Below are 23,178 nucleotides of genomic sequence, written 5' to 3'. Positions count from 1 at the left end.
GACACACTTTCCTGAAGACGAGGAGATGCTCCTAGGCTTTGGTAGGTTTTAAGGATCTTTGAGGAGAAGCAGAAGGCAGCCATTTTTCACTTCCTGGATAGTATTAGACAGGAACTTACCTGCTTTGTTCCCTGACATCCTCACCTGACCATCACAGGAGGGCTACTAGGATTACACATGGTAATACACACCATGGTCCTAGCTGGCTGTAGATAGGGAGCAGCCATATTTAATCATTGTTGTGTTCCCATCAGTGTCCACCTGCTCTCGTGAGTGGGAAGATCCAAAGTGGGGATCTTTTGACTCCTCTTTAATAAACTTCAACTCCTGCCTTTACTAAAATTTCTCCTGTAAGGAGAGTCTTTGTTTGAAAATAGAGCCCCCCTTTGCCTACATTTCCACAAGTTGGAAGTGACAAAGCTCCTCCTCCATTGATTTCTGTAATAACAGCCCCCCACCCCCGATGTGGATTTCAGGATTTGTTTTGGTGCTCTAGCTAAGGAAGTGTATGCCTTTAGCTTTCATACCATGAAAGTTAGACACGGAACTAATAGGTCTTGCTTGTGCATTCCATATGTGACTCAGAACTGAACTCACTGCTGTGTCTTACCTTACACCAAGAGAGCAAGGTCACATTCAATACCTCAAAGAGATTATTCCAAAGAAGCATGCTTTGAGTTTATTACCTGGTCAGGAATAGTCTTAATATTTATCTGCTAACATAAGTCATTTTAACTCATCAGGAACCCTAGAGATTATTGAAAGTTTTTTCTAATCTAGAATTGTAGGTTTCTCAAAGTGATTTGTCATGAGACTTTTTCATGAGACTTGAGTGTGGTCACTACACTCAGAGTGTGCTCTCTTCCAAGAGCAGAACTCATTTTGCTCTGTGACCAAGCTGGTCCAAAAGATACCTACACTTGGAAATTGTCTTATATTAAGTGCTGATCATCAAGGAACTCCATATTCAAACCAAAATGTCTATATCCAAATCTGTGTGTGACCACAAGTAACCTACTCCCTCTCTCTCCCTTTCCCTCTCTTTCCTCCTCTCCCTCTCCATCCCCCTCCCCCTCCCTCTCTTCCTCCTCCTTTGCTCCCTCCTCTTCTGCCTCTCTCTGTTTTTCTGTATCTGTCTCTCTCTCTGTTTTTCTGTATCTCTGTCTCTCTCTCTGTTTTTCTGTATCTCTGTCTCTCTCTCTGTTTTTCTGTATCTCTGTCTCTCTCTCTGTTTTTCTGTATCTCTGTCTCTCTCTCTGTTTTTCTGTATCTCTGTCTCTCTCTGTTTCTCTGTCTCTCTGTGTCTGTCTTTCTCCTTCCTCCTTCTTTCTCTCTCCCTTCTCTGTCTGTCTTATACTCTGTTTCCTTTTTTCTGTTTCTCTGCTTTTGTCTGTCTCTGTCTGTTTCTCTCTTTCTCTTCCTACCTCCTTCCCTCCCTCCCCTGCTCTTTCCCCTGTGATATGCGGAATTCACATTCAGTGCCATGTTCACTGTATTAGGTAAACATAACAGATATTTGCAAGTACCATACAACAGTGTAGAGTTAGGTACTGAAATACATGTTTCTCAAAATTTCCCTTTACCATGCACTATTTTCCTGAACAACACTTCGCTCTCAAGAATCCATTGGACATCAAAAAACCCCAACTGTAACACAAACAAAAGGGGACATCTGTTAGGCAGACAACACCAGGCTTCAGGCCTGATGAATTATTGTTGTCCAAAAAGCTCTCATGCTGAGTACCAGCTACTGGCTGTGTGTCTTTCCAAGGCTGGAGCCTTTGGTGGGCCCTGGGTGAGAGGTATCAGCAGGGCAAAGCAAATCCATCACTCTAATGTGGATCCAAATGTTCACATCAACCCTGTGGGTCATTGTGCCGAGTCCCTAACAAGGATGACTTATGTCAGGCATTCCTGGAAGCCTCTGCTCTTGGCAGTAGGAACAGGCTCCTCTCGGAATATGAAATCCACTGCACAGCTAAGTTTTCCAGACTGACAAATTGAAGCTGGGCAGGAGGATTTCACCTCCCTTTGGGGTGTAATGTTTCCTTACATGTGCTGGCAGCCCTCAGTACAATCTCATAACTCAGGGTTCAGGCTGTTTTTGAATGTTTTTGTGACTCAGAATCCTTTCTCTGGCAGCTCAGAGGAAACTGGAAGCAATGGATCCTACTGTGGGATGTTAATAACCATCAATGGATCACCAATGGCTGGGCAGCTAGGTTGGCACCACATGTATGGCTAGCTCTCACCAAAGTGAGTGCAGCATCTGTAGCATTTGGATGGATGCTGTAGTCCCTGGTGGCAGGAGGATAGGGTCCCTTTATCTTCATGCTGTCTGGACATCTGCATCACGTACAAAGAACTAGGCCACCATTTCACTTGTAGCCTGCCTGCATACGACTAGTCCTTGAGATAATCATCACCCTAGAAGCAGGCAGGCCATGTTCCTGATAGATGCCCTGTTAAATGAAGCCCTTTCTGTAACACAACTCATGATTTGAGAAGGGAGATGGAAGGGTATAAGGAAAATATACAGAATTCCATTAGGATGTTTGATATCTCAGTTAGAAACTGAATCAGAAAGGGGTAGTAACATGGTTTTCAATCCCACTACATGTAAGGAAGCATGCCAGGTATAAAGAGAGATGCAGGACAGTAGCAGGTCTATGCATTTTAAAGCCTGCTGCTCAGAGGAGCATGGGATATGTGTATAAAAGGCACATAAATAACATTGCTAAAAATAATTACATATATAGATGTCATAAGACATACATTGATATCGTATGTGTGTGTGTGTGTGTATGTATGTATGTATGTGTGTGTACTGTGTGTTCTGGTGTGTAGATGAGGACATAGAAGAGAAATCATAACTTGGCTTAATATGATTATAAAAGATTGTGCTTAGCCAAAGGTTAATTTGAAGTGACTTCTATTTTTATTTCTGGTGTTGTGTATGAATGTATCCCACTGTTTATGTGTTCATGTGTGAGGTGCATGTGGGAGATGAGAAGTCCACAGAATGCAGGTCTTTTTCAATAGTCTTCATTTATTGTTCCTGACAGTGTCCTTCACTGATCAGTATACTGGGCCTACTGATTGGCTAGGAAAGCAAGTGATTAAGCTCCAGTTATCAGTCAGTCTTTGCCTCTCTCCAGCATGGATTTACATGTTTGTATCATAGCACCTAGATTTTCACATCAATATTAGTGATCCTAACTCATAACTTTATGCTTGTGTAGCAAGTCCTTTGCTAATTGAGCCATTTCCCAAGAATCCATATCAGGTCATGGAAGGCTCATGAAAGAAAGAGAATCCCATGAAAGGATGTACACACTCAAAGAAGGATTTTGGAAAACTTTATGGCACAAGAAATACAGTAGATATATGTGTGGATGCATGAGTGTGTGTGTGTGTGTGTGTGTGCATATGTATGTATTGTATGTATGTATGTATGTATGTGTAAGTCTGTATGCACAACAGTGACCATGAACTTCAATTTCAAGATGTACCTCTTATTTACAGAAACACTCTCCAACTCACTGTGCCTTCATTTTCCAATACTCATCACCATCTCAAACCACACTCTCTCTTTCCACCTCACTGTATGTGTTCTGCCCTGCAAGCAGGTTGTCAGACTCAGGGGTAGTCTCTGAGCCAGTGAATATCCTGAATGGAGTGGGTGCCGTCAAAGTACCCATGAACATATGTGCTGTGCCTTTGATACAAATATTAGGAGCATATTTCTGATATAAATGCCTACCTCTCTACCACATTCAGAACCAGATTTAACCTTTCCATCAACTCATGACAGCACATTTCCCAGTCTGATTGTTATCACTCTTTAAAATTTAATCCTTTCATTGTTCCTCCTTTCCTAATTAACAAATATAAAATAAGCCATGTTGATCATTTTATTCCAAACTATAACCTCACCTGCGGCCTTTGAACACATACTTTCCATTTCTTAGCACGTTTTTTTTTCTAATGCCCAAGAACTCATGAATGCCTTTTAATAGTAACTGTAGTTATTATCTTCTTTTGACAAAATTTTACCGATATAAATATTCACATAAGAGTCAATACTTTTCATATTATCCTTTATATAATTTCATCATGACCCATACCACCATAATAAAATGAAATGTTTATATCATCATAATAACATAAAATGTTTATTGCTAACACATCTTAGAAGAGTTTTGAACATGAAGACACAGTTGCTTCCATCTGCATTCATAGAGCTCAGTGGAATACATAGCACATAGTAGGTATTTCATAGAGCTCAGTGGAATACATAGCACATAGTAGGTATTTCATAGAGCTCAGTGGAATACATAGCACATAGTAGGTATTTCATAGAGCTCAGTGGAATACATAGCACATAGTAGGTATTTCATATATCTCTGCACAGATGGATCAGTGAATATCCCATATTAGTGACTTTTCTCAATTCTTCTTGGAAAAGCTAACTTTGTTCTTCTCACTTAAAATTCAGTTAGATGACTAGACACTAAACCCTGAAATATTAAGACTGGGGTGCTAATTCCTGGCAGGTTTCACTCTTTGCCTTGCCCTTTTGGTGGTTTATATTTCAACAGGATTATGTCTTTGACTCCTACAGTCAATGAAAATCCAGACGCAATTTTCTGATCTTTTTGAGGGCAGGAAGGTAGGATGGTGAACACAGGAGAGGTTACAAGGTGCTACAGGTCTGGGCTTTGTATTGTCTTTCGATTTTTTTCCCCTTCAACTTTACGCACATGTTACAGAACACTGAATTTCTTAATAAAAAGGATGGATTTTCTGAGATGTAGCAAGAATTTGAAAAAGAGGCGTGAATGGGAAAGACTATCAATGCTCTGAGTTCTCTAAACTGCAATGGGCATGCCTTTCTTCTAAACCTTGGTGCTAAAATGTGGCAGAGTCCTGTCCCTCCCTGTACCTTTCATGGAGTTTCTCTGTAACCATTTCAATGTTTAAAAAACTACCTGCAAGCAGTGAACAGCTCAGGAAATACACCTTTGTCAGTCATCACTATACATGCAGTATTATCTGTTTCTTTTGTATTAATATTCAAAAGTCAGAGACTATCTCTTACACAGTTTTCAATCTCCCTCATAGTCTGGCTCGGGTTAAGCAAAAAATGCTGTGTGTAAATTTTTTAGGGTTGGAAAACAACTTCTATCTTTTGTTTTGTTTTGTTTTTGTGTGTTTTTTGTTGTTGTTTGTTGTTGTTGTTGTTGCTGCTGCTGAGGTATGGGATGCAGGTGCAAAGACAGATGCTGCTGCAGCCATCCTAGATTAAGAGTAGAACTCTGTATAAGAAATACTCAAGTTAATAAAAAAAAAAAAAGAGTAGAACTCACACCTCACAGAGTTCGGTATCTGAAGAAGTAGCCAATACTGGGTAAGCAGCTATATAACACCAGCTCCAAATATTCGTCCCATATGGAGTTCCACACGAAGGAAAAGTTATTTCTGAAATCTCCCACTATTTTTTAATTTCCCTCTCTCATAGTCAAATCTAATCCCAACTAAATATGAAGAACATGTGTACAGTGAGTGTCGTTTACACTACCCATCCCCTCTTCCAGGTGTATCTGCCTCCCCAAGGTTTCTCAGGCTTTCGCTCACTCGTCTTGCTCATTTCACAGTTCAGTTTCAAAGCTCTGCCCCTCTCTTTGCTGAAAGGTCCTTTGTTATTTTGCTCTATGTTAAGTCTCTGCTCTTCTCCTCTGTGTCTTTCTTTGCAATAAAGGAATCTCTTCTAGCAAGGAATGCATTGCCAACATGTGACCCCAGGTCCAAGAGAGGGTTGGCTCAAAACTGTGCAAATACTCACTTTGAGTTCTCTGTTCTGGTTGGGGAATGTGCTGTGAGATAGTGTTAGCATGTAGTAGGTGCCAAGTTGCACACTTTCATATATGATCTCATTTCATCTTTACAATAACTTCGTGATATAGATGTGCCCATTCCCAAGGTACATATTCAAACCCTGAAGTTCATGGAGATTTAAGTACTTGCTTAAATTTTCAGAACAAGCCATTGCCGGATATGAACCACATCTGTCTCTCTGACTCTATAATGAATGGATTTCCCAGCACATCTTGTATCTCCGGTGTGTGTTTAAATGGCTTAAGAGGTACAAGCTTAAATTTTGTGAAAACCAGTCATCATGTTCTTTACCACAGAAGATAGTGCAGCCTCTGTAAAATGTACACTTAGAGAACATTGAAGACAAGACTTGCTGTGACTTGCTTTCACAGGCTTCTATGTTGGTTCACCCGGGACTTGAAGAAATACCAAGCCTTTCAGGATCTTAGCAGGCTTGGTGTTTGTGCTGCAAGCTCAGATGCTATGGTCCTGGGAAAACATTCATATTTGGAGCAACTTAACTGCTTAGGATACCTTCTGAGAATCCAAGAAGAAAGCCCTCTTCTCTGTTTATAGTCTCCTTCTGTGTCAGGTCAATGACTGGTGGAGAGCTGAGGTCAGGGCAAAGAGGACCCATTGCAAACATGAATATACCACCCAATTTTAAGTGTAATGACAGCATGCTGTGTAAATAAAATCTTAAAATTATGGCATAACTAGTGTCTAAGGATGGTAAAGCTAGAACAACACACAGACTGGTTTTCTACTGGCTTAGGTGCTATATATTTAATGAGGAAAAAGCCATGTTATAGCTAGTCCAATGGCTAGAGACCCAGAGATAGCACTGAACTTCAAGACTAGGGGACAGATCTTCTCCTCCGCCCTGTCCCTTCCTCCTTCTCCTCTTCTTCATCCTTGTTAAAGGCACATTCTTGGATCTGCTGGTCCAGCTCAGTGAAGTTCTGCTCTGAGTCTGAGCTGCTGTCTGCACAGTAGTCGATTTCCTCCATGCAAGGTGGCTCGTCATTTACTTCAGAGGTTCTACTGTTGTTGTTGCTGCTGTTGCTGCTGCTGCTACTACTGCACCTGTAGTTTATCTCCCCCAGCAAAGAGAAGAATGAGAGAGCAGAGGAGGGAAAAGAATATAGGGAAAGGGAAATAGACACAGGGTGGTAGAGAATGGAAGGAGGAGGGAAAAGAAAAGTTAGCCAGAAGGAGAAAACTTCCAATAAGTAACAGTAAGGCAGCCAATCCCCGTTTTGAGATTTGCTGTAATTTATTCTTTGAAAATTTCTCACTACCCTGTTCAACTCCTCCAAGACACCCTGCTAAACCACATACACCTCTTAACTCTGTATTCTATTTCTTAATAACCCACTAAGACCAATTAGTGCTGCCTGTATATGATAGGATTTGGGGTTCTCCCCGGAGCAATGGGGAATGTAAGAGAGACCATAGTCCCCACAAAAGCTGACTCTTCCTCTCACCACAGCCACCAACTTCCAGAAGAACCTCAAGAAAGGTGGGGGAATCATGAGCTCCTTTCTCCTCCATACTGTGAGTTCAAGACTCATCCTTCCCTTTAGTGGTTTTCACTGGTTTTCACACTCAAACCCTTTTATCTTCCATGCCTCTCTTGAGAGTTAGTAGGACACCATTCGAACCTTAGATTCCTCTCTTTCTCTGCTAAATCGGCACTCCTTTTCAATGGTTAAATCTCCATCTAAAGGATGTAGAGAGCATGGCATATGCAGCACACTCAAGACAGGTTAAGCTTCCTGTGATCACAACCAGAAGTTTGTCACTGAATGTCTGAGAATGCTATTATATACTCTCCCAGGACCGAGTAGGACTGGATCAAAATAGAGAGAAGTCCAAGACATAATAGTCTCCAATCTACCACCTCACACTGTGGGTCTCACAGAGCTCTCCTGCATTCTAATGAATAGTTTATTGGAAACAGAAATTAACCCAGATTGAAATTAATAAATGAGTATGCAGGAAAGCAACATTCTGTTTTTTTCTGTGCTTATACTCCTCCATTATTATCCCCCTCTCTCTAATTTATTAAAACTGAAAGATCAACAGTGGCTGAACAGCAAGAGACAAGAGAGAGTGGTTGCAATGGACTAAAGGCTGACTGCATATTTTGAACAGAGGGAATTTCCTCCCAAGGAGCCATATATCTCCCTCATTTGCATGAGATACCTGAAGACTTTCTAATCACTCCCTACTTAGGACTTAACCAATTAGGATTAGCAGCATGCCGGGTTTCTACTTTGTGATTTATAGAAGGCAAGTACTTCATAAATCAGGCAGTGCTGTTCATCCACCTGCTTCTCCATAAACAATGGAAATGGGTAATCAGAGGCACGGTTACACGTTAGCTCCGGAAATGAATCAGGCCAGCTTCTTAATTGTTTACTGATGGACAGCAGCTCCCCAGTGCTCTCTGCATGCTCTGTTCCATAAACTGAAAGTCTGATGAGTTGCAAATGGAGAACAGGGGAGAGAAATACAAACCTTGTTTGCACAGTCCCATGACATTAAACGGCCATTATATTTTACAGACTGAATTGTGAGTAATAAAGTCATTGAATAAAGGAAAGTAAAAGCTACCTAGCGGTAGATAGACTGACTTTATTCAGCAAGAATCCTGAGTGTCTGAAACTCTCCTGTTACCTTGGTGCAGTCCAAGATCAAGAGCCTGATTTCAAATCCTGACCATGGGACTTGGAGAAAGCCCTAATCTCATAAAAAGAACTCAGTAGATGAGTTGAATTCTGGACACAGATATTGTATGTTCTTGAGAAAGAGTATCAGTCAACAAATACCAATTCCATTTCTCGGCCATGGATATTAAGAAGATACTAAAACATAGAATAAAAGAAAAGTATGCATTTAAATATGTTGCTCCCCACCACACTACCGCAATAATTGTTGCAGATAAATGGGTGCTGCTAGGAATCTCTCTAGAATGTTTGTCATTTTCAATTTTAGTACCTTGCAGCAACTCTCCATTGCTCCTAAATGGAATATGAATATCAACAGGTTTAGTGGAAAGAACTTTCAAACAGGGTTCATTTCAGGAGTAAACATGGTCAGTTTACTCTCAAAAGCCCTGTTCTAGTGGAAGAGTCTGCTCCAGGCAATCACAAACTTGTGGCCTTCCACCAGAGCCTAGTTGATAAATTGTTCATGCTGTGATCCTCCACATACCTCAGACTTGAAGTCTCGCCAATGTTTTACTCAATCAAGCAATTTCTTATATTTATAATCTTCTAAAGTCTCAAAATCCAAGCAATTAAAACATGTTTCCATTAAGGCATCCATCTTAACTTTTACAAGGAGACCATTTTGATAAAATTTTCCTTTACTGAAAAATTCCTCTCTAAGTATTTATCTCTGACAGTTGCTAAATTTGTATTAGATGAGGACTGAACTATTTAATTGTGATTAAAATTGAGTTCCTACCTTGACAAACTCATATTTACCTTTTTCTACAGAATATATAATAGAATGTACAAGAATTCAGCAAAACAAAAGACTGCCAAGCTGAAAATGTATGTGAGAGATACTTTGAAAACCCTTGTTGCAAACAATTCTATTTAGTTATTTCCTTAAATTGCTTTTTGAAAATTTCTGGTCTCTAAAATTTTGTAGATATGATATATGACACAATTATTATATCACTGGTTATTAATGACATGAAAACAGATAGTTTTCTGTGTAATGATATGTACAATTTAAACATTCCGAAGTAGCAGCTATTATAGAAAAATACATCTGCACAGTGAATGTAAACTCTATAAAGGTAATAAGATAACATGAAGCAGTGAACTTTCTTAAAAAGTCTCCTGGTGCCTTTCTCATACACACAGAAACAAATGTGTATGGCTGACTTTGCTAGAGTAACCATTTTTTCTCCACACATAGCCCATAACAGCTAGATGTAGATTTCGAAGACAAGCCACAGCAACTTCTTTCGCCCACACTTACATAGGTAAACAAACTAAGGAGGATGATTTAAGGGCAAGAAAATCATATGTTAAAAAGCATGTAAAAAGAACGTGAATGAAAATCAGTTAGACACAGAGAAAGTTCTATCAAGAGAAAAATATGGAGCAGTGAATGCTTAAAACCCAACACAGTGTGGTACATCATACTTTGAATCACAGTAGTTAAAAGACTGAGGCAGGAGGGTTGCCATGAGTTCTAAACAACTTTGAGTTGTACAGTGAAAACAAGCCTACATTAAAACAAAACAAAATAAAACATAGAGGTCAAAAGGAGAGGGATAAGAGTGTAGAGGATTGGGGGCTTGATGGATAAGTAACCAAGAAGGGGGATATCATTTGAAATATAAATGAATAAAATGATTAATTATAAAAAATTCAACCAGTACAGATGTGGATGTTCACATTCAACCATTGGACTGAGCATTTATTTCATCATTTCTATTCTACTGGAAGTCTTGGTGAGGAATGTACGAGAAGAATAAAAAATATATGCACAGGTAAATCAGAAAAATAAACTGTACTTTTGGGAATGTGTCAAAAATAATCAAAGCTCCAAAACCTCCAACTGTGAGGCAAGAAGAATGTGGACATGCAAAACTCAGCTGCATTTCTACACAGTAACAGATTGCTATCATAGCCATAATTTATTCATAATGACTAGACAAAAATGAAGTACCTGGGTATTCATCTAACAAAGCAGATGCCAGAGTTACATACCCTAGAAACAGCCTTAGGGAGCTGATCACACAAAGGAAAGATGTTAAAATGAGTGGACAAAGCAGAAATTGCTTCAAGAACTCAGTGTAGTAAAGACTGAAAACTGAGATCGCTCTAGGATTATGATTTACATGGAAAGGAAAATGAACATGAAATAGCTCAGATGATTTTAAAAACAAGACTAAAGTGGGAATGGTCACTACATCATTTTGTCAGTCAATGTTTTAAGATAGGAAGTCATATACAAGGGTAGCACTGGACTTCGTATGTGGTGACTTGAATTCATACTCGTCCAACAGACCCCCCTCCCTCCCAACCATCCTTCAGGGTGCTAGAATCATAGCTATAAGCTATCACACCAGGAGGATATGGTGCTATAGAGCAGATATGGAGTGTTGTGTATTTTCTGCAAGTGCTGTACCAAGTGAGTTATAACCCCAGCCTACCATTCCATTTCTAGGTATATGGAGTGACTGTGCTCAAGCCAGTTCAGAATTGGAAGAGTGACAGACAAGACCAATAGAGGGCAGAGAACACAGATGGAGATGCACATGAATAAAGCCCATTGATTGCAATTTTACAAAAATGAAAGTTAGTGAATAGATGAAAATTGCCCGTTTTAAAGCAACTGAATGCCTCTCAACAAAATGTAAATACAATCTTCCATAAACTTTAGATTTTATACAAATTTAATTCAGAATGGATTTTAGGTTCAAATGTAAAATCCAAAGCTGCATAGTTTTCAGAGCATAAATATCTAGAAAACAGTAAATGAGATGAGTCTAGACAAAGAATTCTTAGAAATGACATAAAATATGATCTGTAAGAGAAAAACAACTGATAAATTGTACTTCATCAGAAATAAAACGTTATTGTGTAAGAGCTCATTAAGAAGATGAAAAATACAATCTAATTAAAGTAAGAAATTATTCAGAACACACATGTAATAAAGAAGTCACATTTAGAATTCGTAAAGGGCTCTCAAAATGATTATAAAAATGTATTTATGAAATATGGATGTCATAAGATATTCATCAATAACCATCATTAGGAAAAGACTATGATAAAATGAAAATTAAGATTATTAAGAGAAAAATTAAAAATAGCCATAATATGAAATAGCAAAGAGGATATCAACTAGACTCATAAAATATTGCTAGTAGGAATGAGCAGCCATTCTTGAAAAAAAAATTTTAAGTTTTCTTAAACACTGGAAGCATTTTCTATATGAAGAAAAATGTGTAGTCGTGGGCAATCAATCAAGTTAAGTAAGTAGTTATATTTATACAAGTTGCTCTTGGCAATTTTATTGAGTGCTGTTGTTTTATTTTCCATAACTATAATTCCTTTAATTCCTTTGTAACTGATGAGGTGGGGAAGGTGATTTCTTTCTTTCCTTCCCTCCTTCCATTAGTTTTTGTTGTTGTTGTTCTTTTTTGTTTGCTTGCTTTTTGGGGGGGGTATTGTGTGTGTGTGTGTTTTGTTTTATGTTTTTTTCTTAAAGAATTTGCTTTTTTTACGTAACTCAGTTAGGGTTTCTATTACTGTAACAAACCACCAAGACAAAAGATCAATTTGGGGAGGAAAGGGCTTATATGGCTTATATTTCTACACCATAGTCCATCATTGAAGGAAGCCAGGAAAGGCCTCCACAGAGGGCAGGAACCTGAAGTCTGTAGCTGATGCAGAGGCCATGGAGGGATGCTGCTTACTGGCTTGCTCCTTATGCCTTGTTCAGTCTGCTTTCTTATAGAATTCAGGACCACCAGCACAGGGATGGGACCACCCATAATGACACCACCCACATCTGTGTCAGAGAGTTTTCAATATCCTAAAGTTTATAGAGGATGATACCACTCTCCAAAAAAATGTCCTTAAAACGAATCCAAAAACCATGAAGACTTTGGGGGAGACATCAAAAAACTTTTCTATTTGTTTCTCAAATGAATTTTAGAAGGATCAAAACAGTTGACTTCAGTTATCCTTTCATAGCTACCTTAGCACCTTAATGGTCCCCATACTGTTTGCACCAATCAGCACAACAGACTCTTTGGTAGTGTTCTCCCCTTTCCTCTAGCACATAGTACTAATGCATTCATCTCTCTCTCTCTCTCTCTCTCTCTCTCTCTCTCTCTCTCTCTCTCTCTCTCTCTTCCCCCTTTATCCAAAATACTTTGGATGGTATAAAGCTTAAAGGCTAATAAGGTCATTGAAAATCCTTTATGGTACTGGGTAAAGGAGGTGAACCAAATATAAGGTGTAGTTTGCTACTCACAAATGTTGGAATATGTCAATAACTCATGCATTCGAAAATATTCTAGTTCTCTCAGCCTCCACCAGAATAGAATCAAAAGAAAATCTAAAATACAGAAAATATTCAATATCTGCTGAACAACACCTCAGCTCTGTATGTAAATTTTCAAACCAATCTTGGTAATTTAGGGATGGCTAAGTGCTACCACCTGCTGAAGGCTCTTCCACTGTTTCAGAATGGGAGGATGGCTTCTTGCAGTCAGTCAGCTCAGCAGAAAGAGCCAAATCTTGCTTGAAATTATTCCTTTCAGCACTGCATTCAGAGCCCTTATTAGTGGATTCCACTTAAATAACTAATAATAGTAGCACAAATCATCATTGATAGCAGCTAAATACTGATCAGTTGCTAAATTACACATAACGCTAAGTAAGGGATCGAGCTACTCAAAGAACTTACCTGAAAATTTCCAGCTCAGTTTTCTAATATTTAAGGGGAAAAATCGTATTATAAGCATTTTCCCTGGAACTAGTGTTTCTGGAAGATACTAAATATCTGGAGTTTCAACTCTCTTATGTATTAAAAAAAAAAGCAAGGGATTTGCATATAACCTATGCATATATTTCCATATACTTTAAATCATCTCATAATTACTTATAATTAATATCATGTAGATGATATGTAAATGGTTGTTGCAGTGTGTTTTACAGAGAATAATGACAAGGGGAAAAAAAACCTGTGCTTAGTACCTATGCAATATAATGTACTTTTACACAGATTCTGGTTGAAAGCAGGACCAACAGTTTTATTTACCATGAAGAAATATGGTAAGGGTTAGGTAAGGCAATGTCTTTAAAGCATCATGTGAAGTTTTTAAATGAGTAGAGAAGAATGGACAACAACCAGAACAAAACTAAACCAAAGAAAGCCTTTAGTGTTTCCATGCTTTCCTGGTAGAGACCATAGTTATATCAGTTTTCAACTTGGCCTTTTAACACTAAGATTCTATCAAAATTAACATGTTAACATCACTCATATTATATTGTGATGTATAATTAATTCTTTCCTATCCTGACAGGAAAGCTCTCTCTCCAGCCTTTAGAAAACATGGTGCCATCTGTCTTTCATGTCCTTCTCCTCTCTCCCCTGACTCCTATCAATAGCAATCCAATTTAGCCCACAAAATTCAACTCATAAAGCATTTGATGGCTTGATCATTCATGTCATTCCTTTCTCTGTCTCCGTCTCACTCTCCGTCTCCCTCTCCCTCTAACCCTCCCACTCTCCTCTCCCTCCCTCCCCCTGCCCTCCCCCACCTCTCCTCTCTCTGTCTCTCTCTGTCTCTCTGTCTCTCTCTCTCTCTGTCTCTCACTCTGTCTCTCTCTCTCTCTGTCTCTCTCTCTGTCTCTCTCTCTCTCTCTCTCTCTCTCTCACACACACACACACACACACACACACACACATACACACACACACAAACATCCTGAGTTTTGGACTCTCATATAAAATCTGCAGGTCTGTTTGTTTATTTTTTTCCTTCCCTTTCTATTATTTTTTTAATTAGATATATTTCTTTACTTACATTTCTAAGGTTATTCCCTTTCTCGGGTTCCTGTCCATAAGCTCCCCAACCCCTCCCTCTCCCCCATATGGGTGTTACCCCCACTCACCTCCCTTAGTGCTCTTCCCCTGGACATTGCCCTTCACTGGGGGTCCAACCCTGGCAGGATCAAGGGCTTCCCCTTCCACTGGTGTCCCAACAAGGCTATTCTCTGCTACATATGCAGTTGCAGCCCTGGGTCAGTCCATGTATAGTCTTTCGGTAGTTGTTTAGTTCCTGGGAGCTCTGGTTGGTTGGCAATGTTGTTCTTATGGGGTTGCAAGTCTTAAGCAGTTTTCTTCCTAACACTGGTCAGAGGATAACTGAAGACAGAGAAAACAGTTCACAGCCTGCTTCTCTGATGTAGGCTTTTCACCCTGAGCAACAGGTCATTTTTTACCTAAGTAAGGATTCTTCCCTTACTTTGCAAGGAAGGGTCTCTACCCATTAGCCGACAACAGCACTCCTGACTCATTTACCCTTACTAACAACCCTAAATTACATCCAATGTTGCCAAACACTCTCTGTCTGAGCAACACACTTCTGGATGAGAATCATTGTTTTAAGTGCTAAGATGTAAGGAAGCTTGGCAGTAGGGGTGTGACAAAGGGAATCATACTTTTGGAAGAATTTTGTGTGAAACAAAGGTAGAAGGATTAAAGACGACCTTGATTAGATACTGCATTGCTAGAGGAAAAAATACCTAAGGATAAAATTCTGATCCCCTCAAAGATGAAGGAAACATCAATCACGGTGAAGAGACAATCAGTGAAGTTGTCAATTTCCTACGATTAAACCGGACGTTTAATTCAATCAAAATACCAATGGCCACCACCATATGTAATAGAATAATTATGAAACATCACAGCAATCAAATTAAATTCAACCTCAATAGTCACTTGTCAAAGCAACAATAGTAATTTTCTCCTGAGTATTCAATTTCATAAAAATTGTCAAATAAAACTAGGGTAGTTAATGCTGATCAGACAGTTTTGTAGGTAGGTAAAGGTTTTTGCATCCAATCTGACAACCCCAGCCAGATCCCTACAACCAACAGGTATGGGAGAATTGACACACACAAGCTATCCTTTGTTCCTCACACGTGAACTTTGCACACACACAAAAAAACTCATTTCATAACTGTTTTTAAAACACAGAATACTTAAATGTATAAGAATCATAACTATTATTTCAAATGCAATGATCATGTTTTAAACAATTAAAAGAGCATTTTAGAACAACAAAAGACAACTTAGATCACTATACACATTTGGGTGAGTGTGGGTGGATAATATTGATATTTGAACATTGAATAGTTAAGACAATTTTAAAAGAAAAGATTTTATTCATAGTAAGCCTATGTGTGTGTGTGTGTGTGTGTGTGTGTGTGTGTGTGTATATAAACATATGTATTGTGTGTGTGTGTGTGTGTGTGTGTGTGTGTGTGTGTGTTTGATTTAGTGGTCCTGCAGCACTTGTCCATGTGATGGCATGGGTTGGAAGAGATGCCCTTACCCCCACCTTGTTCCTCAGCACCTACAGCAAGCAGGTGAGTTGACCACAGGATCATGAACATTGCAGAGCGTTTTTAGCCTGTCATCTGCTGCAGACCTTAAGAGACCTAATAGACCTGGCCCAGGTGGCTTGGTTGCAGGTAAGCTGGCCCAGAGGGCATGAGAGCTGATGATCTGGCTCTCATCCCTTGCCTGCTGTAGCATTGGATAAGCTAGCCGGGAAAATGCTGGAGAACTTGCCCTAGTGGTGTGGCCGAAGAACATGGATACCACCCAGGTCCAGATCTAAGGCTTTTAGTTGGTCCACCACTCCTATCCCTTCAATGAACTGGTAGAGTTTAGGAGGGTCTGGTCATACAGATCCAAAACTGCAGGATCTCCAATACACACAGCAACCACAGGATATTTGAGAGGAGTCCCAGTGAGGATCTAGTATTGATAGTGCAGCAAAAGCCAGAGGACTTGAATCAGACCAATGACTCATTGCAATAAACATTTGCAAGCAGAGACATGTGGGAGAAAGGGCATACTGTGGGACATACAGACTCCACAATGGATTTCTTTTATTTTTTTCAGAGTAGGTTATAAGGACAGAGGGTGGGTATGAGAGGACAAGGAGATGAGTTGGGTTGGGGTACAAGATGTGGAATTTACAAAGAATCCATAAAAAGTTAAATAACAGAAAAGGTAAATATTATATTTGAAAAGTTGGTTGAAATGTATACAATCATAAGAATTTGTGAGGTTGACATAGATCTAGGAAGCCAGATATGAGAATGTGTTTCAGAGAAATGTGTTTTGTGTACTAAGGGGTCTGTTCAGAACGAATGTGTGGACAAAAGCTTCTGGTTTCAGTTAGAGGTGAATTATATGTTCTGTTTCCATGCATAACTCTCCATAAATAGTAAAAAGAAAGTACATGAACTATTTCAATGCCATTAGCAAACAGTAAGAAAATACCTTACTGTCAAAGCATGAACAGTTCCAAAATACATAAAAATGTGAGTAATCAGAGGTGAGACCAAGAACACACACATATTTCCCTAGTTATCTGGTATACTAAACTGCTATGAAAGACAGTAGCTGTCAGTCCAGGTTCCATTGCTGTAAAAAGATACCATGACCACAGCAACGCTTAAAAAAAAATTCATTAGGATGGCTTATGGTTGAAAGGTTTAATCCATTACTGTCATGGTTGGAAGCATGGTGGCCCACTGGCAGACATGAGGCTGTAGGAGGAACTTCAGAGTTCTACATCCAGATCCACAGGTAGCAGAAAGGAAGAGACACTGGGCCTGGATTGAACATTTGAAACATCAAACTCCACCTCCATTGACACACTTCACCCAATAAAGCTGTGCCTACTCTAACAAGGCTGTGCCTCCTAATGGCATTACCTAAGCATTCAAATACATGAGTCTATGGGGGTCATTGCTACTCAAACCATCACAGTAGCATATTGTTGGGATTAACCAGGAGGATTTTATTAGGAATTCTAACTCCTTGTCTATGATTCAGGGACTAGAAGGAGTAACAAGCATACTGATAAAGCTATAATTTACTGTTGTATCACAGGTATATGATGGGATATAAGAAAGGCAAAATTGGAATGTTTTTGCCTCAGAAACAAATTAACCAGAAAGTGGATATTAGCCAAAAAAAAGAAAGAAAAAGAAAAAAAAAGCTCAGAATACCCACCATGTAACTCACTGATCATATAAAACCCAAGAATAAGGAAGGCCAAAGTGTGAGTGCTTCAGTCCTACTCAGAAGGGTAAGAAAATAATCTCTGGAGATAAAAGGAGGAAGGGATCTGGGAAGGAGAGACAACAAGGAGGGGAAAGGGAGCAGGATCAAGTATGGGGGAAAATGAGAGAGAAATCCGAAGGTTCAGGAGAATGAATAGAAATATGCAGCAGTGTAGGGTGAGGATAGGGCAAATTAGAGATGTAAGAGGTTTCCAGGACACATTGGGGGTGACATTAGCTGAAATGCCCAACAGTGGGAAGAGGGAAGCTGAAGAGACCACCTCCAGTAGATAGACATGGCCCCTGTTGAAGGATGAGGCCACCCACCCATCTCAAAAATTTTGGTACAGAATTGTTCCTGTATAAGGAAATACAAAGACAAAAATGGAGCAGAGACTTAAGGAAAAGGCAGCCAGAGACCACCTCAACTTGGGATCCATTCCATGCCCAGGCACCAAATCCTAACACTATTGCTGATGCCACGTGCTTGCAGACAGGAATGGCTGTGTTCTGAGATGCTTTGTCAGAACCTGACTGAAACAGATGCAGATACTTACAGCCAATCTTTGGACTGAGCCTGGAAACCCCTCTGGAGGAAATAGGGGAAGAACTGAAGGAGCTGAAGGGGATTGCAACACCATAGGAAGAACAACAGTTATTAACTAACCGGACCCCTCAGACCTCCCAGGGACTAAACTACTAACCAAAGAGCATATATAAGCTGTTCTATGACTCATGTTACATATCATCAGAGGACTGCCTTATCTGGCCTGAATGGGAGGGGATGTACTTTGTCCTGTGGAAGCTTGGTACTCCAGAGAAGGGGATGCTAAAGGGGTGAGGTGGAAGTAGGTGGGTGGGTGCGGAAGCACCTTTCAGAGGCAAAGGGGAGGGGCCCTAGGGTGGGGCGCTTACGGAGAGAGGATCTGGAACAACATTTGCAAGATAAATAAAAATAATTAATAAAAATAAATAAATTTAAAAAGCAAATGAAGTAAATACAATTAGAATTTAAATATTGTGTGGAAATTTTAAACATGAAAGTGAAAGTTAGCAATGCTAAAATACACAATTTAAAGATTAAAAAAAATGAAAGCATGATATACAGAAAACGTAAGTTACTGATCAAAAGGGCACATGGATGGAAGGCATCTAAACTGCCTGATTCAGACCAAAGTGCAGTCTTCCGCATTTATCAACCCACTCACCTATGCAACTCCGAACCTTCTTTCTGCCCACCAGTCTGCCTGGATCTGAGAGAGGTGTATGTGAAAAGTTCATGGCAGGTGAAAACAGAAAGGATGTTTGCATGGAAACATAAAAGTATGGCTTTCAAAGTGAAGAGTGCACCTTGATTTCATGTAAAGCCAGAAAGGCAGACAGCAAGGTCTGCCCAAATCACTTTATGACAACCGAGTTGGTTTACACAATGAAACCCACACAGACTAAAACCCCCAAATACAAAAGCGTGCTTGTTTGTATTTGCTCGTTTGTTGGCTTTTACTAAGGAGTTGCACATGGGAACAAGGAAGAACTTGAGAAAGTCCAGGCCACCAGAAGTAATACAGATTTCAAAAATGGAATGATATAGTCAGAAAAGTTTTGATGAGTCTTCTTCTGGAAGTAAAAGGAGGAAAATGTAGAAAGAATAAGAAGATAGAAGCAATAAAGAGGGGAGGAATGGGATGGAAGGGAGAGGCAGGGCACTGGAAAGGAGAGGGAAAGAAAGGCCACAGCCAGGAATTAACCCCCACAACTGTGCTGTCCTGTGCAGAGTAGCTGTACATGTCCTGATACCACTCTGTCCACTTTTTTTTTTAATTTCTTATAAATAGGGGTTGGGGATTTGGCTCAGTGGTAGAGCGCTCGCCTAGGAAGCGCAAGGCCCTGGGTTCGGTCCCCAGCTCCGAAAAAAAGAAATTAAAAAAAATTTCTTATAAATAAAATTACTCAGAGCTACAAAAATACAATACAATCATTTCTGGCATTCCTTCTAGCTTTTCTCATGCGAACAGCAAAACTTACAAGTCATCTTGTTTCGATATCTTCTTGGGAACATCAGCAAGACTCTCCTTCCAGCCACCCAAGGCTCAAATATTTGCTTTAACTGATCTTTGAAAAGTCACTTATCAGTTTGCCTTATGGCTGCCAGTGGTAGTAAGGGGTTCTAAGCAAACTGATCTTCTGCTCCTTGCAAGGGTGTAAACATCACTGTCCTTGTGTGCTAGGCCAAGGAAGTGAGAAGTATTAACGGGCATTTAACTACCTCTACCTCATTAACTATTTGCTCATTCTAAATAATACTCCATCCATCCTTATAGTCTCCCTCCTGATGTTAGTCTAGCATACTAGATACAAAACGCAGTCCTGGTATCCAGAGAGAGACTTCCAAAGGCAACATTCTATAAGGCTAAAAGCAGAGGACAGCATTTAAAATAAAACTACCAGCATTGGCATGTGTATATCAACCTATCTCTGTTGTTCTCTCTGTCTCTCTGTCTCTCTGTCTCTCTGTCTCTCTGTCTCTCTGTCGCTCTGTCTCTCTGTCTCTCTGTCTCTCTGTCTCTCTCCCTCTCTCTCTCTCTGGAGCTTGGGACTCTACTCCTTTAACACAAAATGCATGTATCTTCAGCAGTATTTGAGTGCTATCTAGCTTCTGTCTTCTTTCTCTTTCTTTCCTTTTTCCTTTTCCAAATATTATAAATTCAAAAAGAAAGGATTAAATATGCTTGAGAATAAATAAAAGGAAATAATATGATACAGAAATCTCGAAATGTAGTTCCACAGAGAGAGTGCATTTTAACACCAGGATGTGGAAGCTATATAGAGACGACACCTCCAAATGACTCTCGTGTCTTCATTTTTCAACTGATTGTTTTGATGTCTTCTAGGCACGCACCCAAACGTTACTTTGGGTGTTGCTGAGGAGTCTTGTGACACAGGAGAACAGTATAAATTAATAACAAGACAAGAACTTGGAACCAGTCACTCAACCTGGGGTTTGAATTTTGGCTATCAGCATGAAGCGTAAAATAAGAATTTACCTTCTGTGAGTCTCATTGGATTTATCTATAAAATGGCAGTCTTACGTCCTTTCATAAATTGAAAATCCAGAGGCAAACGTCATAGAACAAGACCTCACAGTTAGTTACCACTCTTGTTTGAATGTAAAATGGCTTGATCAGCTTGCATGTTTAAATAGTTGGTCTGCAGCTGATTGTGCTGCTTGGGAAAGCTAAGGACAGGGATGTTCAACCTTACTAATGCTGTGACACTTTTGTACATACAGTCCATCATGTTGGGGTGACCACAAACCATAAAATAATTTTGTTGCTACTTCTCAACTGCAATTTTGCAACAGTTATGTAAATAACTGTTATGTAAATATTCAATGTAAAAATCTGATATGCAAGATATCTGATATGTGAACCAGGGCTTGAGAACTGCTGCTTTAGGAGGTGGAATTCACTATAAAAAGTGGTTCTGTGGGAGTAGACTCTGAAGCTTTAATAGCCATGCTACAATCCCTCTCTGCCCCGTGTGTGGATGCAATGTGACCAGCCAGCATCCAATACCAGACACCAAACATTTCCTTTCTATGCACTTGCATTCCCTGTTGAGATAGAATAGTGTTCTGTGGAACTGTAAGTTAGCATGTATGATAAGATGCTTCTATTAGGATATTTTTATCAGAGCAACTCAAAGGTAACTAAGACAGTTATTGCTCTTTCTTTCCTCTCCTCTCCATAACAATTGAAAAAATAGGCACTAAAATAATCTTATCCTGGTAAGTACATCATCTTCCCGCTTAAACGTCAACCTATGGATGCAACTTTACAGAGTCTCAAAGCAAAGTCATTAAGAACTCTCTATCGCTCGCAATTCTTCCAAGCCAGCCTGTACAGCAATTTGCAACTTTATGATGTGATAAATAGAATTTCTTTGTTTGGATTTTTCATTTACATATTTATTGAGATATGACGATCTTAATTAGTTCTGCTTTTTGTTCTGTTTGTTTTCTTGGTTGGGGAAAGACAGCTTTCTACAGTGCAAAACAATTCTGCATGCTAACAGGGTGAACAAAACTCAGTCTGTGGCATTCCTTTCCTTCATGTTGATGCTGCAGAAAGCGCAGCTTTGTGGACTTATTTTCTCTTCAAATGCAAAGGTAATGCACAACCTTGGGTGTCTGCCAGGCCGTGAGAGGCAACCACCTACAGAGAGGCAAGAGTCGAACACTTTTAAAATTCCAGACACTCTTATTTATCCAACATGCTCTCCCCAGCTGCCTATCACCCAACTCCCTTCTGAGAATGCCGAGCCTCCACTGCTTCTTGCTAATGAAATGCAACTCCGGCTGCCCTTCAGTCTGTGGAGGACAGCAAGGGCATCTCTGATTCCCACCTGAGAGTCTTAGTTCCCCGGTCAGGGGAGGTTTTAGACAGCTTGCCTGCACCATACTATCCCTCTTGTATATCCTCTCCTTTTCTTGGGATAAGAGCTATGGGAATGCTGTGCCTCCTCCAAGATGCACTAGCGGCTTCCTCCACCGTCTCCCACCAGGAGCGCGTTACCCGTCAGCACCCTGAACAATTAGCGTGGTTCCCCAGGGCTTTGTGTTTATCAGCTTCTTCACACTATCACCCAGTCTGCCACTGATTCAACACTTTTTAGAGAAAGGGCATAATGTATCATTTCCTTGTTTGGCTTTTTAAAGTTAACTAAGTGAATGAGGTACTACAGTTCACAGAAGAAAGCCTCGGGAACTTTTCAGAAAGAATGAGTAAGCATAGTTAGCTACCTACCAGCCCCTACCAGCCACTTGGATTCTTTCTCAGTTCACTTAAAATATTAGCAAACAGGTCTGCGAGCAGATGCCACCATTCTTTTTTTTTTATTAACTTGAGTATTACTTATATACATTTCGAGTGTTATTCCCTTTCCCGGTTTCCGGGCAAACATCCCCTCCCCCCTCCCCTTCCTTATGGGTGTTCCCCTCCCAACCCTCCCCCCATTGCCGCCCTCCCCCCACCAGTCTAGTTCACTGGGGGTTCAGTCTTAGCAGGACCCAGGGCTTCCCCTTCCACTGGTGATCTTACTAGGATATTCATTGCTACCTATGGGGTCAGAGTCCAGGGTCAGTCCATGTATAGTCTTTAGGTAGTGGCTTAGTCCCTGGAAGATGCCACCGTTCTTAAACCAGAATGAGGAATGACCTTAGAGGTTTAGATAACTCTCTTTTCGATATCTTGAAGCTACATATGAAGTAGAAGATGTATAATAATCACATAAGGCCAAGTACTCCTATAGCCTGTGATTCGATCAATGCATATATATATATATAGTTTACCCAGCTGCAAGAAGAACTATGCATGATGAGACTATCACTCGGGCAAAACAGAAGTCAGGGACTCTGTCATGTGGTGGGATGATCTAGTAACAGCCAGCTGTC

The 23,178-nt window shown here is 40.0% G+C and overlaps 1 protein-coding gene across 4 annotated transcripts in view; it reads right to left on the bottom strand.

The window, feature by feature from the left end:
• Window positions 1-6,633: 6,633 nt before the first annotated feature.
• The window catches only part of Agbl1 (AGBL carboxypeptidase 1), a 906,807-nt gene continuing 890,262 nt past the window's right edge, over window positions 6,634-23,178 (bottom strand). For all 4 annotated transcript variants that reach the window (XM_039101030.2, XM_063280964.1, XM_008759580.4 and 1 more), the window contains one exon: window positions 6,634-6,963. In XM_039101030.2, the coding sequence (XP_038956958.1) occupies window positions 6,735-6,963 (229 nt within the window). In that variant the 3' untranslated portion in view covers window positions 6,634-6,734. The remainder of the gene's footprint in view (window positions 6,964-23,178) is intronic.

Source organism: Rattus norvegicus, chromosome 1 (assembly GCF_036323735.1).
Source record: "Rattus norvegicus strain BN/NHsdMcwi chromosome 1, GRCr8, whole genome shotgun sequence".
In the NCBI taxonomy this organism is placed as follows: Eukaryota; Metazoa; Chordata; class Mammalia; order Rodentia; family Muridae; genus Rattus; species Rattus norvegicus.
The sequence above is the reverse complement of the archived record's forward strand: the minus strand, read 5'-3'. Positions and strand labels throughout refer to the sequence as shown.